Genomic DNA, 17221 nt, shown 5'->3' on the forward strand with positions numbered 1-17221 from the left:
CAAATCTCTTGTCAAACGAGACGAAATTACTTTTAGGAGAGGGTGAACTTTTCTCATCATGGATAGTTGAAGAGTTGTGTTTTTCACCATGAAGTATATCAGAAGGACAGAGACGTCTCAGTGTCAAAAAGGATTAGATGATTGTTTGCTTTATTTTCTGGGATTAGAGCTTGTCAATACACAGGAGGCCATGTGAAAGTTAGGGTTGGGTTTGCATTAGGTCTCCTCTCAAAGATGACAACCTCAGTTTTTCTCTGTTCAAACAACGGAAAATGTCTTTGTCCAGGAAATATATGTTCCATTCACTTATTGATGTTTCTTTGGCAAATCTCTCACCAGTGGACAGAGGATCTAGGTTTTGTCAGCATACTTATTGAAATGAAGATGGTAGAGATTAATGGCTTGGGTGAGATGGAACACACATATATACAATTTATAGGAGCAAACCCCTCTCCCAAAAGAACTGCTATCCAGTTGGATTTAGATTAACTGATCCTAACTTGTTGTTTTCTAGTTGATGGGAAAGAGACGACTGAGTAATAAAGGAGGATCAAAACCTAAAGAATGATTCTGTGTTCTTTCCTTTCTTGTTTTTTTTGGTAGAAATTGTCTGCATGTTAATTGGACAAAAAACAAAATTAGTTTTGTGGTCACTTTTATTGATTAATTTTTGTGTGTGTTTATGCCTGTGTTAGTTGATTCATTTGCTCATTCTGTGAGCTTGAATGCACTTAGCCGTACTCTGTTACAACCAATTCGGTCCTCTTCATGGGATTCCCCTCTGCCCCTCTACTATCCTATCGGCCACAGCCCCACTACATCTTTTATTACAATTTACCCCCACCTCAGGGATTGTGCCTTGGAAGCCTTAGAATCTATCTGCACTAAGAAGGCAAAGCATAGTGCAATATATACCAATATTTTTGAAATTTGGTGAAAACTCACAGTAACCATATTGTTCAGATGTGATTTGATTGCAAGTGTAGTTTCACTGAGCTGGCACTGATAACCATTTTTTTTGTTACCCAGGGATCGAACCACCACTGTTGTGAATGTAGAAGGGGATGCCCTGGGAGCAGGCATCCTTCATTATCTGAATCAAAAGGAAATGGCACGGAACCAGTCAGAGTTGACAGAGGTACAAACAGAGGCTGTGCCAAACTCCAAGTCTGAGGCCGAAACTTCCCCGTTGGTCACACACAGGAATCCAGCCTTCAGCCTGCCAAGCCCTGCAGACCCGGATAACAAGGAATCAATATTATGAGGAGCAGTGGAACTCCTAATATGGCAGCACACTGAGAAAAAGGCGGAGCCAAGTTGATTTAACTAGACTGGTTTTCTGTTCTGCACAGGAACACTACCGACAAATATAGCGGCATTATTAGTTTCTGTTTTACTCATAAGAATTTTCTGTACCTTTTCCCACCACTATGAATTTTAGACCCCTCTTTCTGTCTTTTGATTCTCTTGCAAGCGTGAATGACTTGATTTTCTAAACACTTATGACTTTTGGCTTCAAAGGCATCTGACCAATCACATTAATCATAATACATCTCCCTACCGCAAGTAGTTCCCAATTGTCAGTGCATAGGAGTCCCCAGTGAACACAACCGTCGTCAAACTTTCCATTATAATTGTGAGGCGGAAGACTCAAGAAGTAACAAGCATGAAATAAATGATGAGGTGAAAACGTTAAGGTTAGCTAAAGACCTCAAAATAGAAAACAATAGCGAGGGTTACCTATAACAAAAAAGTCAGGGTTTAGGAGTAAAATAGGGGAATTAAGCTGGCCAGAAATAAAAAAAGAAAGTTGAAGTGGGAAAAAATATTGTTATGTAAATAAGAAGTGGAGACGTCACCGCCATAATGAAACAGCATTGTTGTAAAAAAAAAAAAAAAAAAGAACACAGTATAAAACATGCAGCAAATGTGGAAGAACCTTGTTCAAGCAGCACAGGGACAGAATCTTTTCATTCGAAGGTGACCACTTTATATGGTTCATTAGGTGAAGGTACGAATATGATGAAGTTGGAAAGTGAGGCTGCATGCAGAGAGAAAGCACGCGAGAGAGGGACAGTTTATGTGTGTCTGTCTGTGTGTGTGTGTGTGTTTTTTTTTTTTTTTTTTTTTGAGAAAATAGGGTAGTGCTGGGCAGATTTGAGATCCTGTCCCCTTCCTTCTCCAAAAGTTCATAAAAAGTATAAAAAGTGTGTTTTGTGGCTACATCTTTTCTGTTTACACCTATCCTTTTGTTATCCCCCCTGTCCAGGGCTTGCTTGCTCTACAGTCTTTTTATGTCTTGATGATGTCACATAATTAAAAATGCAACTTTAATTACAAAATTGTACTATTTGATACAGTTCAGAGACAATTCATTTTATGGTTCAAATATGTTTTTATTCAGTTTTCAGTAACAAAAACACACACCTACCTCTAAAGGGTGATGAGGCAAAGAGGGAGTCAAAACTTTGGGGATGTTGAAAAGGAAGGGGAAGATCGTGTGGGAGGGATGGAGAATGGCAATGTAGATGGGAAGGGAGATTGGAGGAGTAGGGTGGGGAGTGGGAGAGGTTGTATCCAGGGAGCCTTGCTGTCCTCACCAGTGTTGAATCTGCTGCTTGGTATAGAGTGTCCTGGGCTGTGTGCCCTGGAGCAACATCCCACTGTGATTAGTCCCTATCCAGCGAGCCTATGAACTACAGTATTCGTAGCTACAGAGGACATGTGAGTTCCAGAAGTCTTGTGCCAAGAAACGGAGGAACGGAACCCACATTTTGTAAAATTGCAGCAACTTGTGTTCCAAGGCGACTGAATTTTTCCACCCCAATAAGATTCCATAGTTTGCGCAGCAAGTCAGAGTGTGTCATCAGTGAATCGGTGTCTCATTTGGCTGTGACAACCTGTTTAGCTGCACATTTCCATTTGTGGGAGCGCATAAGGTAGGTCAATGTGTTAGGAAGCCCCATGAGCACGTAGCTGGCGAGGGGTGAGACCTCTGTGACAAAGATTTCATTGATGTCTTTTAATACTTCGTCCCAATATTGTTTGAGTTTTGGGCAGTGCCAAAGGAGGTGTTCCACAGTGTGACTGGCTTCAGTTGCGCTAGCAGCCATCCGAACTGTTAGCTTTCTATTTTGCCAATCTAGCTGGTGTGTATTACCAATAGTGGGGCTACTTCTTTTCGAGAGGCAGAGATAGAGGGCAGGCATGTTCTATGGAGTATGTCAGGCCATTCTTTGACTGCGAAGTAGCGATTATGCTGTTTCCCATCTCTGTTGCACCAGAGAATTCTCTGTCTGTGGCCTTATTGAGGAAACAATATATGTCTGAGAGCAGGCCATTGTTATCGTTCGGAGTGAATAGCCATTTTTCAAAAGCTGTGCGTTTTCTGCTATCTTGTGGCCGGATCATGGGTTGCATGACCCATTGTTTGATCATCATTTATCGCTAGTGTTCCACTGCTGTGATTCCACATTCTGATTGGAGGCGTGGAAAGTCTATGATGCCTGCATAGTGCAAGAGATTGCCAGATCGTTTACAGTTTAACTCCTGCCAGTTGTGGAACTCGGCTGTGGACACCATTGGAGGCAAAAGTAGGATTGCCATTGACGGCCGTGAGGGCATAGGGGTAAGACAATAAGTGCTTAATGACTGCAACCCTATCCCAGGCCTCGACCTTTGCCCTTACTACCGGTGGGATGTAAGGAGCTAAGGGATTTCCCCATATTTGTATCCCTGCTGTGGCCTGATCGATGAAGCACCAGTGTGTCTCTGTCTTTGGCCTGTTCCATTCCAGTAAGTACCAAAATTGACTGCTAAATAGTAATGGTAATTGTAGTAGGCCTTCCTCTGCTACTGAGAGGTAGGCCCGCTTCTTCCACGTGCGCAGCTTTTTACCGTCCGAAATAAAGGTCTCAAGTAGGTGCTGCAATTTACTTAGGAAGGGGGGTGGGCAGAGTGGAAGTGTGTTATGAATTAATGTCTGCATTCATTGAGGTGTCTTTCCTAAGTTTAATAGAGAAACACACAACCTGGCATCTGTCTCCTCTAAGGCCCCAGAGTCAACTGGCACCCTCGGAATGGCCCGCGCCTAACAATCTAGAACTTCCTCAAGTTTACATCATAACACATCCTCCCCTGTTCACTAACGATACACTATTACAAAATACACAGTAAAGATAAAATAAGTGCCAAACCTACTATATATAAATGAAACAAACCACCATACAAAACAATAACTACTCTATATATACAAGAATGTATATTTCATTTATTAGTTATCAAAAACGAAGTTGTCTTCATGTGAAAGCGCACTCCCAACAGGTTATATAAACGGGAAGAAAAAGCAAAGCCAGCAACTCAGTGAATTCTTTAAGCAGTTTCATTATTCCAGGCCTTAAGTTATAAAATCATCTCTGGACACGTGTTTCAAGGTCAATCCTTTCTTCAGCAGAGAAAAATATAAAAGTGTTTCACCCTCGTACGTGCAGCCAGTGCTGGAGGTGTTCCAGGCATCTCTTTCTTACTGAAAAGACCGGCATGGCTTCAGCTTGTCTAATTACAGGCACCTGATTAGTCTCTTTAAATACTAGTCCGCCCCAGTGGGCCTCTCAAGTGAGCAGTGCATGCTGGTTGTGGTGGTCCTGCAATTTTTTCATTTTGCCCCAAGTGGGTTGCTGGAGCCAAACGAAATAATGACCCAAAGTGCAAAACCTTTGTAGGCAAATCCAAAGTAAAATTGTCAGATTTGCTGTGAATAACCCAACCTGATTGCTCTTATGTGACAATCCATTTTTAGTCACACAGACCTGCTTCGATGTGCAGTGGTGCTGCCTTCCCGGCTGGACAGGCCGGTTAATTATCAAAAACGAAGTTGTCCTCATGTGAAAGCGCACTCCCAACTGGTTATATAAACGGGGAAAAAAAAGCAAAGCCAGCAACTCATAGTGAATTCTTTAAGCAGTTTCATTATTCCAGGCCTTAAGTTATAAAATCATCTCTGGACACGTGTTTCAAGGTCAATCCTTTCTTCAGCAGAGAAAAATATAAAAGTGTTTCACCCTCGTAGGTGCAGCCAGTGCTGGAGGTGTTCCAGGCATCTCTTTCTTACTGAAAAGACCGGCATGGCTTCAGCTTGTCTAATTACAGGCACCTGATTAGTCTCTTTAAATACTAGTCCGCCCCAGTGGGCCTCTCAAGTGAACAGTGCATGCTGGTTGTGGTGGTCCTGCAATTTTTTCATTTTGCCCCAAGTGGGTTGCTGGAGCCAAACGAAATAATGACCCAAAGTGCAAAACCTTTGTAGGCGAATCCAAAGTAAAATTGTCAGATTTGCTATGAATAACCCAACCTGATTGCTCTTATGTGACAATCCATTTTTAGTCACACAGACCTGCTTCGATGTGCAGTGGTGCTGCCTTCCCGGCTGGACAGGCCGGTTAATTATCAAAAACGAAGTTGTCCTCATGTGAAAGCGCACTCCCAACAGGTTATATAAACGGGAAAAAAAAGCAAAGCCAGCAACTCACAGTGAATTCTTTAAGCAGTTTCATTATTCCAGGCCTTAAATTATAAAATCATCTCTGGACACGTGTTTCAAGGTCAATCCTTTCTTCAGCAGAGAAAAATATAAAAGTGTTTCACCCTCGTAGGTGCAGCCAGTGCTGGAGGTGTTCCAGGCATCTCTTTCTTACTGAAAAGACCGGCATGGCTTCAGCTTGTCTAATTACAGGCACCTGATTAGTCTCTTTAAATACTAGTCCGCCCCAGTGGGCCTCTCAAGTGAACAGTGCATGCTGGTTGTGGTGGTCCTGCAATTTTTTCATTTTGCCCCAAGTGGGTTGCTGGAGCCAAACGAAATAATGACCCAAAGTGCAAAACCTTTGTAGGCGAATCCAAAGTAAAATTGTCAGATTTGCTATGAATAACCCAACCTGATTGCTCTTATGTGACAATCCATTTTTAGTCACACAGACCTGCTTCGATGTGCAGTGGTGCTGCCTTCCCGGCTGGACAGGCCGGTTAATTATCAAAAACGAAGTTGTCCTCATGTGAAAGCGCACTCCCAACAGGTTATATAAACGGGGAAAAAAAGCAAAGCCAGCAACTCACAGTGAATTCTTTAAGCAGTTTCATTATTCCAGGCCTTAAATTATAAAATCATCTCTGGACACGTGTTTCAAGGTCAATCCTTTCTTCAGCAGAGAAAAATATAAAAGTGTTTCACCCTCGTAGGTGCAGCCAGTGCTGGAGGTGTTCCAGGCATCTCTTTCTTACTGAAAAGACCGGCATGGCTTCAGCTTGTCTAATTACAGGCACCTGATTAGTCTCTTTAAATACTAGTCCGCCCCAGTGGGCCTCTCAAGTGAACAGTGCATGCTGGTTGTGGTGGTCCTGCAATTTTTTCATTTTGCCCTAAGTGGGTTGCTGGAGCCAAACGAAATAATGACCCAAAGTGCAAAACCTTTGTAGGCGAATCCAAAGTAAAATTGTCAGATTTGCTATGAATAACCCAACCTGATTGCTCTTATGTGACAATCCATTTTTAGTCACACAGACCTGCTTCGATGTGCAGTGGTGCTGCCTTCCCGGCTGGACAGGCCGGTTAATTATCAAAAACGAAGTTGTCCTCATGTGAAAGCGCACTCCCAACAGGTTATATAAACGGGGAAAAAAAGCAAAGCCAGCAACTCACAGTGAATTCTTTAAGCAGTTTCATTATTCCAGGCCTTAAATTATAAAATCATCTCTGGACACGTGTTTCAAGGTCAATCCTTTCTTCAGCAGAGAAAAATATAAAAGTGTTTCACCCTCGTAGGTGCAGCCAGTGCTGGAGGTGTTCCAGGCATCTCTTTCTTACTGAAAAGACCGGCATGGCTTCAGCTTGTCTAATTACAGGCACCTGATTAGTCTCTTTAAATACTAGTCCGCCCCAGTGGGCCTCTCAAGTGAGCAGTGCATGCTGGTTGTGGTGGTCCTGCAATTATTTCATTTTGCCCCAAGTGGGTTGCTGGAGCCAAACGAAATAATGACCCAAAGTGCAAAACCTTTGTAGGCGAATCCAAAGTAAAATTGTCAGATTTGCTGTGAATAACCCAACCTGATTGCTCTTATGTGACAATCCATTTTTAGTCACACAGACCTGCTTCGATGTGCAGTGGTGCTGCCTTCCCGGCTAAAAATGGATTGTCACATAAGAGCAATCAGGTTGGGATATTCACAGCAAATCTGACAATTTTACTTTGGATTCGCCGACAAAGGTTTTGCACTTTGGGTCATTATTTCGTTTGGCTCCAGCAACCCACTTGGGGCAAAATGAAATAATTGCAGGACCACCACAACCAGCATGCACTGCTCACTTGAGAAGCCCACTGGGGCGGACTAGTATTTAAAGAGACTAATCAGGTGCCTGTAATTAGACAAGCTGAAGCCATGCCGGTCTTTTCAGTAAGAAAGAGATGCCTGGAACACCTCCAGCACTGGCTGCACCTACGAGGGTGAAACACTTTTATATTTTTCTCTGCTGAAGAAAGGATTGACCTTGAAACACGTGTCCAGAGATGATTTTATAATTTAAGGCCTGGAATAATGAAACTGCTTAAAGAATTCACTGTGAGTTGCTGGCTTTGCTTTTTTTTCCCGTTTATATAACCTGTTGGGAGTGCGCTTTCACATGAGGACAACTTCGTTTTTGATAATTAACCGGCCTGTCCAGCCGGGAAGGCAGCACCACTGCACATCGAAGCAGGTCTGTGTGACTAAAAATGGATTGTCACATAAGAGCAATCAGGTTGGGTTATTCATAGCAAATCTGACAATTTTACTTTGGATTCGCCTACAAAGGTTTTGCACTTTGGGTCATTATTTCGTTTGGCTCCAGCAACCCACTTGGGGCAAAATGAAAAAATTGCAGGACCACCACAACCAGCATGCACTGTTCACTTGAGAGGCCCACTGGGGCGGACTAGTATTTAAATAGACTAATCAGGTGCCTGTAATTAGACAAGCTGAAGCCATGCCGGTCTTTTCAGTAAGAAAGAGATGCCTGGAACACCTCCAGCACTGGCTGCACCTACGAGGGTGAAACACTTTTATATTTTTCTCTGCTGAAGAAAGGATTGACCTTGAAACATGTGTCCAGAGATGATTTTATAACTTAAGGCCTGGAATAATGAAACTGCTTAAAGAATTCACTATGAGTTGCTGGCTTTGCTTTTTTTTCCCCGTTTATATAACCTGTTGGGAGTGCGCTTTCACATGAGGACAACTTCGTTTTTGATAATTAACCGGCCTGTCCAGCCGGGAAGGCAGCACCACTGCACATCGAAGCAGGTCTGTGTGACTAAAAATGGATTGTCACATAAGAGCAATCAGGTTGGGTTATTCATAGCAAATCTGACAATTTTACTTTGGATTCGCCTACTTTGCACTTTGGGTCATTATTTCGTTTGGCTCCAGCAACCCACTTGGGGCAAATTGAAAAAATTGCAGGACCACCACAACCAGCATGCACTGTTCACTTGAGAGGCCCACTGGGGCGGACTAGTATTTAAAGAGACTAATCAGGTGCCTGTAATTAGACAAGCTGAAGCAATGCCGGTCTTTTCAGTAAGAAAGAGATGCCTGGAACACCTCCAGCACTGGCTGCACCTACGAGGGTGAAACACTTATATTTTTCTCTGCTGAAGAAAGGATTGACCTTGAAACACGTGTCCAGAGATGATTTTATAACTTAAGGCCTGGAATAATGAAACTGCTTAAAGAATTCACTGTGAGTTGCTGGCTTTGCTTTTTTTCCCCCGTTTATATAACCTTTTGGGAGTGCGCTTTCACTTGAGGACAACTTCGTTTTTCATTTATTAGTTATGCGAAATAAAAATTTGATACCACCCTATTTACTGTCTCACGAAGTCCTTCAAATAAGATGGTGGCTTACAAACTCTTTTTCCCAATGCTGAGTCACTCCTGTCATACATACTCATCCCTTCTACTTCATTCCCACATTCATCAGTACTGCATGAAGCGCTCACCCTACTCCTTTTGATCACTTCATCATCTCTCATGAACATCAGTCCTGAAAAGTCTTCATCAGCGTTCCCCATACAGTCTCCATTCTTTTGATACAATGCCACATTCCTAAAGTTGCACTTCTCACCATTATCCAAAATTACAAAGAATGTGCCTTCTCGATGAACCCGAAAAGGTCCTCTGAACTTGGACAAGCCTCTGTGAATTCTGCCTGACTTCACTTTGACCCAGTCCCCTACTTCCACTCGTTGCTTGGCCTCAACACTATGGGCCAGATGTAGGTAGCTAAAAAATTGCGAGTCGGAAATTGCGAGTTGTTGCGACTCGCAATATGGTATCCAACAAGAAAAAGCGACTTCATTTTGCGACTCGCAAATGAAGTCGCACCGCAGATTGCGAGTCCGCTGTTTGCGAGGTTGCTTTTTGCGACCTCGCTAAAAACGAACACGCAAATTGCGAGTGGGTGTCGCAAATTGCGACTGTGCCACAAATTGAATGCAGGTGCAGCAGGACACTCTGGAAAACACTTCCTGGCTCTTGATGATGACATCACAGCCAGGAAGTTTACTAATACACCTGGGAGGAGGGAGGACCACACCCATTTCCAACTGCTGAACAGCCAACAGGAGGAACAGCAGCTACAATGGAGGAAACAGCCAGAAAGAGAAAGCTAAAATTTGCAGAAAAAGAACTGGAGGTGCTGACGGATGAATGCTGCCAGCACCATGATCAACTCTTTGGGAGATCAGCCCTCAGTGTGCCAGAGCAGGAAAAAAGGAGGATTTGGAGTGAAATCTAAGACAAAGTAAATTCAATGGGTGTGAGCCACAGGAGCATTGATGAACTTAAAAAAAGGTGGTATGACCTGTGCTCCCGGACCAAGGAGAGGGTGGCAGAGCGCCTCCGGGAGATGAGGGGCACTGGAGGAGGACCATCTACCATACCACCACCCACACCCTTGGAGGAAAGAGTGGAAGAGACCCTGGAGCCAGAGGCAGTGTCCAGAATAGGAGAGCTGGACACGTCAGTGCCAGGACCATCAACCAGTGAGTACCATGAGACATGCATTTACACCCATATCTGCCATACCCCCACCCACCTAGTACACAGCAGCATGCACAACCAAAATTGCTCCATTTCAGAGTAGCAACCACCTGAATGGTGCATTATGGGCAATGTAGTCAAGTAGGCAGCTGATAGGCAACAGTTTATTAGGAAGCATATAACAGATGGTAGATAATGACAGTGTGTTCCCTATGTCCCACAGGTCTTCCACAAGACACCACCTCCAGCCACACCGTCCAGGAGCCACAGGTCAGCCACCAGGCAGCACAGGACCCAGGAGCAGCCACCACAGGGACCTGCACCACCCAACCACAGTCCCCTCCAGATGCACTAGTGGCCATACTGGAGATTGAGGCAGCACCCGGTCCCAGCCACAGTGCCAGCGTACAGGACACAGAACCACCACTGCGTCGCAGGCGACGTGTCAATGTCCCTACAGTGTCACAGGGAGAAGTAGGGGACGCCTCAATTTCCGCCGCCGAGGCTGCACTCATCCATGGTCAGCGCCTGCAGACAAGGCAAATGAGACTGATTTCAGGGGCCATGCGGCGCATGGAAGGAAACCAAACAACAGGGCTGCAACAGGTCCACACAGAGCTACAACACCTAAACAGCAATGTAGGTGACCTTGCGCTCTCAATCAGACAACTGCTGGCTGAACTTGTCATGGAGAGAGAGGGTGCAAGGCGCCGTGACCAGCAGCTCATCCACCGCCTAGACCGCGTGGCTGCTTCCATCGTCCGGCTGGCTGTAAATACCACAGGGCTGTCACTCCGCACAGTCAGCCTACAGGTGGACATGGGCCACTTTGCCAGCGATGTGGCTCGTGGGCTGGGACGCATAAGCCACACAGTCAACAGGATGGAGGCACGACAGGTGGCTAGGGGCGCGGCAGACACGCCGCAAGACAGTGAGGAGGGCTCTACTATAAGTAGTGCATCTGCCACAGACACCAGGGTGTTGCGTAGTGGAAGTGCACGGCAGGGCACTGCAGACGCTCCAGGAACCAGCCATGCTGGGCGTCCCAGGCGTAGGGTGTGAGCTACGCACTGACATACAATGGAGGCACATGAGGTTAATGTGTCCTCATAGCAGGTGGACTTTTACAGCCCCTGATCAGTAGTTTCTGTAAATAGTTTATTGGTTCACATCATTAAAGTTCTTGTTTGTTCCACTTCACTCCTGGGCTCTTTGTGTGTGACATTCGTGTGTGTGGTGACAGTTAGCACGTACCTTCCAAAGTATTGGTTTGCAATGTGGTCCCGTCTCTGTCTACCTTGATTTGCAATGCTTCTATCCCCATGATGGCGATGTGGTAGCTCTTGCTCGTCATCCTCCGAATCTGGGTCTTCTGGGGTGAGATGTAGCCCACGTCTGGTGGCAATGTTGTGCAGTATAGCGCATGCGCCAACGATCTTGAATGCTGTTAATGAGGCATACTGGAGGGCACTTCCACTTCTGTGGAGGCATCTGAATCTTGCCTTCAACAGTCCAAAGGTCCTCTCTATAATATTTTGGGTCCTCCTATGTGCACTGTTGTATCGCCTCTCTGTCTCATTGCTGGGTGTTAAGTATTGGGTAAGTATCCATGGTCGTAGTGCATATGCACTGTCACCTGTTTGGCACAAAATGTACAATGTTAGCTGGGCATAGATGGGTTCCACATTGACCTGTGTGTATGGCTTCAGGGTGTCTGCAGCAATACCTAATAGATATCTGTCTCCAAACTCCCCACGTTCTAGGCGTTGGTGTATCCCACTGTGCCTGAAAATGTAGGAGTCATGTGTACTCCCTGGAAATTTGGCAACCATGTCAGTTATAACATAATGGGCGTCACATACCACCTGGATGTTCAGTGAGTGGGTACACTTCCGGTTGCGGAACAGATATTCCAGATTTGCAGGAGGGCATATTTGTATATGTCTCCCGTCTACACACCCTATTACATGCGGGAAGTTGGCAATCCTGTAGAATTCCAACTTGGTGCTATTGATTTCTGCCTCATTCCTGGGTAGGTATATGTATCCGGACATGTGTGTGTGAGTATGGCATCTAGGAATGACCTGAAGAACCGTGAGAGTGCACTTTGAGATACCCCACCTGCCACGGCAATGACCCCCTGATAGCTACCCGAGGCCAAGAGGTGCAGTGAGCATAGCACTTGCACATGTGTGGGGATGGCGCTGCCGCGCACAGTCTGGCGTTGAAGCTGCAGATTGAGTAGATCTATTAAATCTAGTATTGCTGCACTGCTAAGTCTGTATTTATCATATATCTCCTCCTCAGTTTGTTGTAAAAGTGTCTGGCTGGTTCTGTATGTCTTCTCCTGTCTCTGGCTCCTCCTCATCTGCTGTGCGGCGTGGGCTCTCCTCCTCCTTGCTATCACATATATCTCCGCCATCTTGAGTGACCCAGGTGCCTTCTGGGTCCCCTTTTATACTTTGGTTATGGTTACCACCTGCTCTGAGTTAGTGGTAAATTAGAAGTGCAAAAAGGCCTTTTTGCGACAAGTCGCAATTTGCGAGTGGCTATTTCATATGGTTTGCAACTCGCAAATTGCGATTTCGTATTTCCGGGTCGCAAAATGGGGTCTCTATTTTTGCGAGTCGGTAATGGCTCGCGTCGCAATTTGCGATTCGGAAATGGGATTTTTGCATCCCATTTCTGATTTTGCGGGGTCACAAATTGCGATTCGGCCATTTGCGACTCGCAAATGTTTGCTACATCTGGCCCTATGCTCTTTAAAAGATCTGACACTGGTGTGACCTCCAACATTGCCCCACCACCCTTCTTTCAGCCAAGCTGGAACTAACCTTGTACCTGGCAACCACCCTCGCATAGACACAAAAGGAATTTTCTGCATAACACTATGAGGTGTGGTGCGATACGCCCATACCATATCAGAGATAGTTACACTGACATCGTACCGATTGGCAAGTGCTAATTGAATAGTACCTTTTACCAGCCTAATAGCTCCCTCTACTGTGCCTTTTCCCAGAGGAACTCTCTTCCACCACCATCACTTGTTTAGGAGCTCTGGGATTCAATATGATGTTTAAGTCAAATTCGTGCATCCACCCCGAAATTGGGGGTCCTTCAACTGACACATAGACTTTCCCCCCTCATAATCCTCGAACCATACTGTATATCGCCCTCCATGACATTTTTTCACCTCAATAACCTCCCAGGTTGATATATTTAGGCTTAAGTTTGAAACCTTCCCAATGCGTTTTGAAAAGATGTTCCGGGAAGATAGTATACATGTATCCAAAATAAACCAGAAGTTCATCATTCTCACCACACACAATAAAGGTAGTAGTGGGTCTAGACATCCTCCCTTTGTCATTTTTTCCCATGACAGCAGTATTTGCACTCTCATCATTCCCTAACTTGAGATTAATATTTACCATAAGTACTCAGTCTGTGACCATGCTTTGCTTGGAGTCTGAATCATGGTAGATAATACCACAACGAGCATAGTCTCCTTTGTTTCTAGGCGCTGGAAACACATGTTCTCTCTTCTCCTTTCTCCTAACTATGCTGACTTCACCTTCGTTACTGCTCTGAACATCTGCACTGACCAGGGATACATCACTAATTTTATCACTCTTGTTCAGTTCTCTCATGCATCGTTGAGATTCTTCTATCACTTTAGCCATCTTAATGGCTTCCATGAGTGTGGGATCCTTCGCCGCCCATAGTCTCTCTTGTATTGTCTTCTTAAATTGGACTGGTCACAAATTAATTCTTCAGTCATGTTGCCAAAACAACACTTAATTGAGAGTTCTCTTAGTTTAGCAATAAATGTGTCTATGGATTCATGTTCAGCTTGAGGTTGAGTATAAAATTTGTATCTGGCCATCACTAAATTCGATTTCGCAAATCTGTTTTCCAATCTCTTAATTGCCTCCTAGTAGACATCGTCCATGGGTTGACCATTCGGGCCCAGAGCCACAAGTAAGTATTTGAAAATCCTTTGACATTCATTACCTAGAACGCTTAGTAAAAGTGCTTTTTTTCTGGCTTGCGAAAAGTTCTGACCATCAAGAGCAATTATATAACTCTCCAAAATCTCTACCCAATCCTCCCCAACAGATTTCAGGTTGGCCTACCTGTGACAAAAATATGGTGGTGTAATAATATTTCCTTGCGATGCCATAATATTAATGACACTCAATAAGGGTTTTGGGCAAAAATAGTACCACTTTGTATGCAATGGGAAAACAGACTAACCCCAAAGTCAAAATGAATGGTGTGCAGGTCACACTTGATATGAGGCCTTGATGGAGTCCGTAGTCACATTAGATTCCTTTTTTTTTTTTTTAAGAGTTCTCACGAAGTCCTTCAAATAACACGAACTGCCTGTATAGAAAAATGGTCGTCGCTCTATCCCTCACAGAAAAATGGTCGTCGCTATAGTTTTCCCACACTGAATCAGGTATCTGTATCTGCACTCCAGTTGAGTTTCCTAGACGCGCACGGCAGCACATGCGCACGTGCACAAGTTTCAATATAGATCGCTGGTGTGCTCGAGAACTAGCACGTGAGGGACTCACGCCCCACAAGACTCCGTCAATGATGAGCGTACAATGCTCCATCGCTGATCGATACGGGTGCACAAAGAGGCTAGTTCAGTGCCCCACACAGCACCCAGAATCCAAGGTAAAGAGCCGCACATGTTCCCTCCATAATCTTCCTAATGCCTGGAGCTGTGTCCCTTGATCGCACCGCCGGGAGGACCGTGTCGAACACCAGGTTGTGTTTGAAGGTAACACTGCACCACACCTCAGTCTCCTCAAACTCTCGTCGCCAAATATGTTATGAATCATTGAGGTGTCTTTCACACGTTTAAACAAGAAACACACAACCTGGAGTCAGTCTCCTCCAAGGTCCCAGAGTCAACTGGCACCCTCGGAATGCCTGGCGCCTAACAATCTAGAACTTCCTCAAGTTTACATCATAACAAAGTGCCTGCATTACATTGAGTATTTTAAGAAGTAAAATCATTTTTACCACTGCTATCTTACCGACCCACGAGAGGCCTCCCGTTATCCAAGTAAGATTGTAGCTTGTGCTTATTGTGTCTATTACATTAGAGTAATTGGTGTGAACCGTTTTCTCTAATGAGGGGTACATTTTTAGCACGAGGAATGATACCCACTAGGTTGCCCAGGGGATGGAGTAGAGCTGTTCCAGCTGTGCCTTTTCCACCCACAGATGGAAAGATTAGAAGCTTGTGATTTCTGTATGTTGGCTTTGAAGCCTGAGACTCTGCCGAATGCATCCATCTCTTGTAGGAGGGCTGACAAAGAGGATAGGGGCTGCTGTGAGTGCCATCAGGACATTGGCTGCATACATAGCTAGTTTGTGTTGATGTATTCCATTAAATTGCCAGATCGGCCTATATGCGCTCAGAGAGGGGCTCCATATTGAAAGCAAAGAGGAGCGGTGACAAAGGGCATCCATGAACGATGGTTCTGGCAACAGTGAAGCCCTGTGAGGAGGAATTAATGCACACTGTGGGGTTGACATAGCTACATCATAAAGTTTAATTGCACTATTCCTCCCCTAGGATAGTGTCACCCTCCAGCACTACTTGTTTCATCTTTGTCTCCCACTTTTTTGTTTGTTTTAATCTTCAGTTGTACGGTTTTATAATTTATTAATCATAAATGATCGAAAATTGTGCTATTTCATGTTTTATTGTATATCTAAATCCAACCTAAACTTTTTAAGTATACCCCTCTTGATAAATATGCAGATCCCCAATACATTTTGGATTGATCGCCCACCCATTCCAGTGTGTATAGAAAGGGACAATGACTCTAATCAAATGCCTTTTCCGCGCCTATTGACATAATGAGTGCTGGGTTTTGTGAGTGGATGGCCTTGTCTGTGAGGTGCAGTAGGTGCTTAGTGTTATCATTGCAGCTTCTCTCCAGGATGAATCCCAATTGAGGATTGAGGTGAGAGGCCATAATGCCAGTGAAGAGCCTGGCATTGACATTAAGCAGTGGTCTATAGGAAGAGCACAGCGTGGGGTCCTTTCTAGATTTGTTGAGCACTGTAGTTACTGCATCCCACATACTCTCAGTGAGTCTCCCTATCTGGCTAAATGAGTTATGGAGGCAGATGGGGAATGGGGTGAGCTGGGCGTCATTCACCTTATAGAATCCAGAGGTGAACCCATCCTGCTCCGGGGTTTTCCAATTTGTAGGCACACAATGAGTGATAAAACCTCCTCTGGGCAGATGTCGGACTCCAAGAGAAGTGCCTCCCTTGCCGGGAGGAGTGTGGTGTATGTTATTGTTGGGTAAGCCAGGGATTCCTGTGGGTCTGCCACCTCTGCCTTGTGTAGGTCTACACAGACGTGCTCAAATACCCTAGGTATTTCTGTGTCATTGGAGGTTCTGTGGCCATCTCTCATCAAGATCTCCAGGATCCTGTCCTTGTGAGTCTGGGCTCTCAGCTAATAGGCAAGGTGCCTTCCTGCCTTATTACCGGTTGCATAGTGTTTCTCCTTGGTGTAGGGGTCATACTCAACCCAGTCTAGGTCCAGGGCTTTGAGTTTTTTCTAGCAATGGTTAGTTGTCTGTGCAGCCTGTGTGCCCTGGTACGCGCACGTCTCTTCCAGGTCTTTCACTTGTTCCCTTAGGGCAGGGCGTTTGTATCTCCTATTTTTATTAAGTTTGTCTAAACCAATAGGGTTTGTAAATGTTAATTACCAATACAATCTAAAATAACTTACCACTAATGCAAGTAGGTCACGCTTGACAATGCTCCCTGTGTTTCTTAGAGTGATGCACAAGAAAACCAATTTCTGGTGCTACAGGCACTTGCACCATCATATACAATATTCAGACTTCCTATATTTCAACAAACTGTGAAAAAATAATATGGGTTTCATAAATAAACCACCCATACAGAGGCCCGTAACCTGTGGTGCATTAGACTAGGCATCAATCTAAACTTTGTGTCATGAGCCTATCTATCGAGAAACTTTGGGAGGAATACCCCAAATAAGTGGATGGTTCATGACTAAACACCAAATTTGACTAGAATAGTAGCACACACTGCTGTGTGGTATTAGAAATGAGTAGCAGTAAAGACTATAGAGCACTGTCAACCT

At 44.7% G+C, this 17221-nt stretch overlaps 1 protein-coding gene across 1 annotated transcript in view; it reads left to right on the forward strand.

Moving 5' to 3' along the window:
- SLC1A4 (solute carrier family 1 member 4) overlaps positions 1-1905 on the forward strand; it is a 190171-nt gene extending 188266 nt beyond the window's left edge. The window contains exon 8 of the mRNA XM_069234254.1: positions 1030-1905. Coding sequence (XP_069090355.1) covers positions 1030-1264 — 235 coding nt within the window. The 3' untranslated portion in view covers positions 1265-1905. The remainder of the gene's footprint in view (positions 1-1029) is intronic.
- Positions 1906-17221: the final 15316 nt, after the last annotated feature.

Source organism: Pleurodeles waltl, chromosome 5, assembly GCF_031143425.1.
Source record: "Pleurodeles waltl isolate 20211129_DDA chromosome 5, aPleWal1.hap1.20221129, whole genome shotgun sequence".
Classification (NCBI taxonomy): Eukaryota; Metazoa; Chordata; class Amphibia; order Caudata; family Salamandridae; genus Pleurodeles; species Pleurodeles waltl.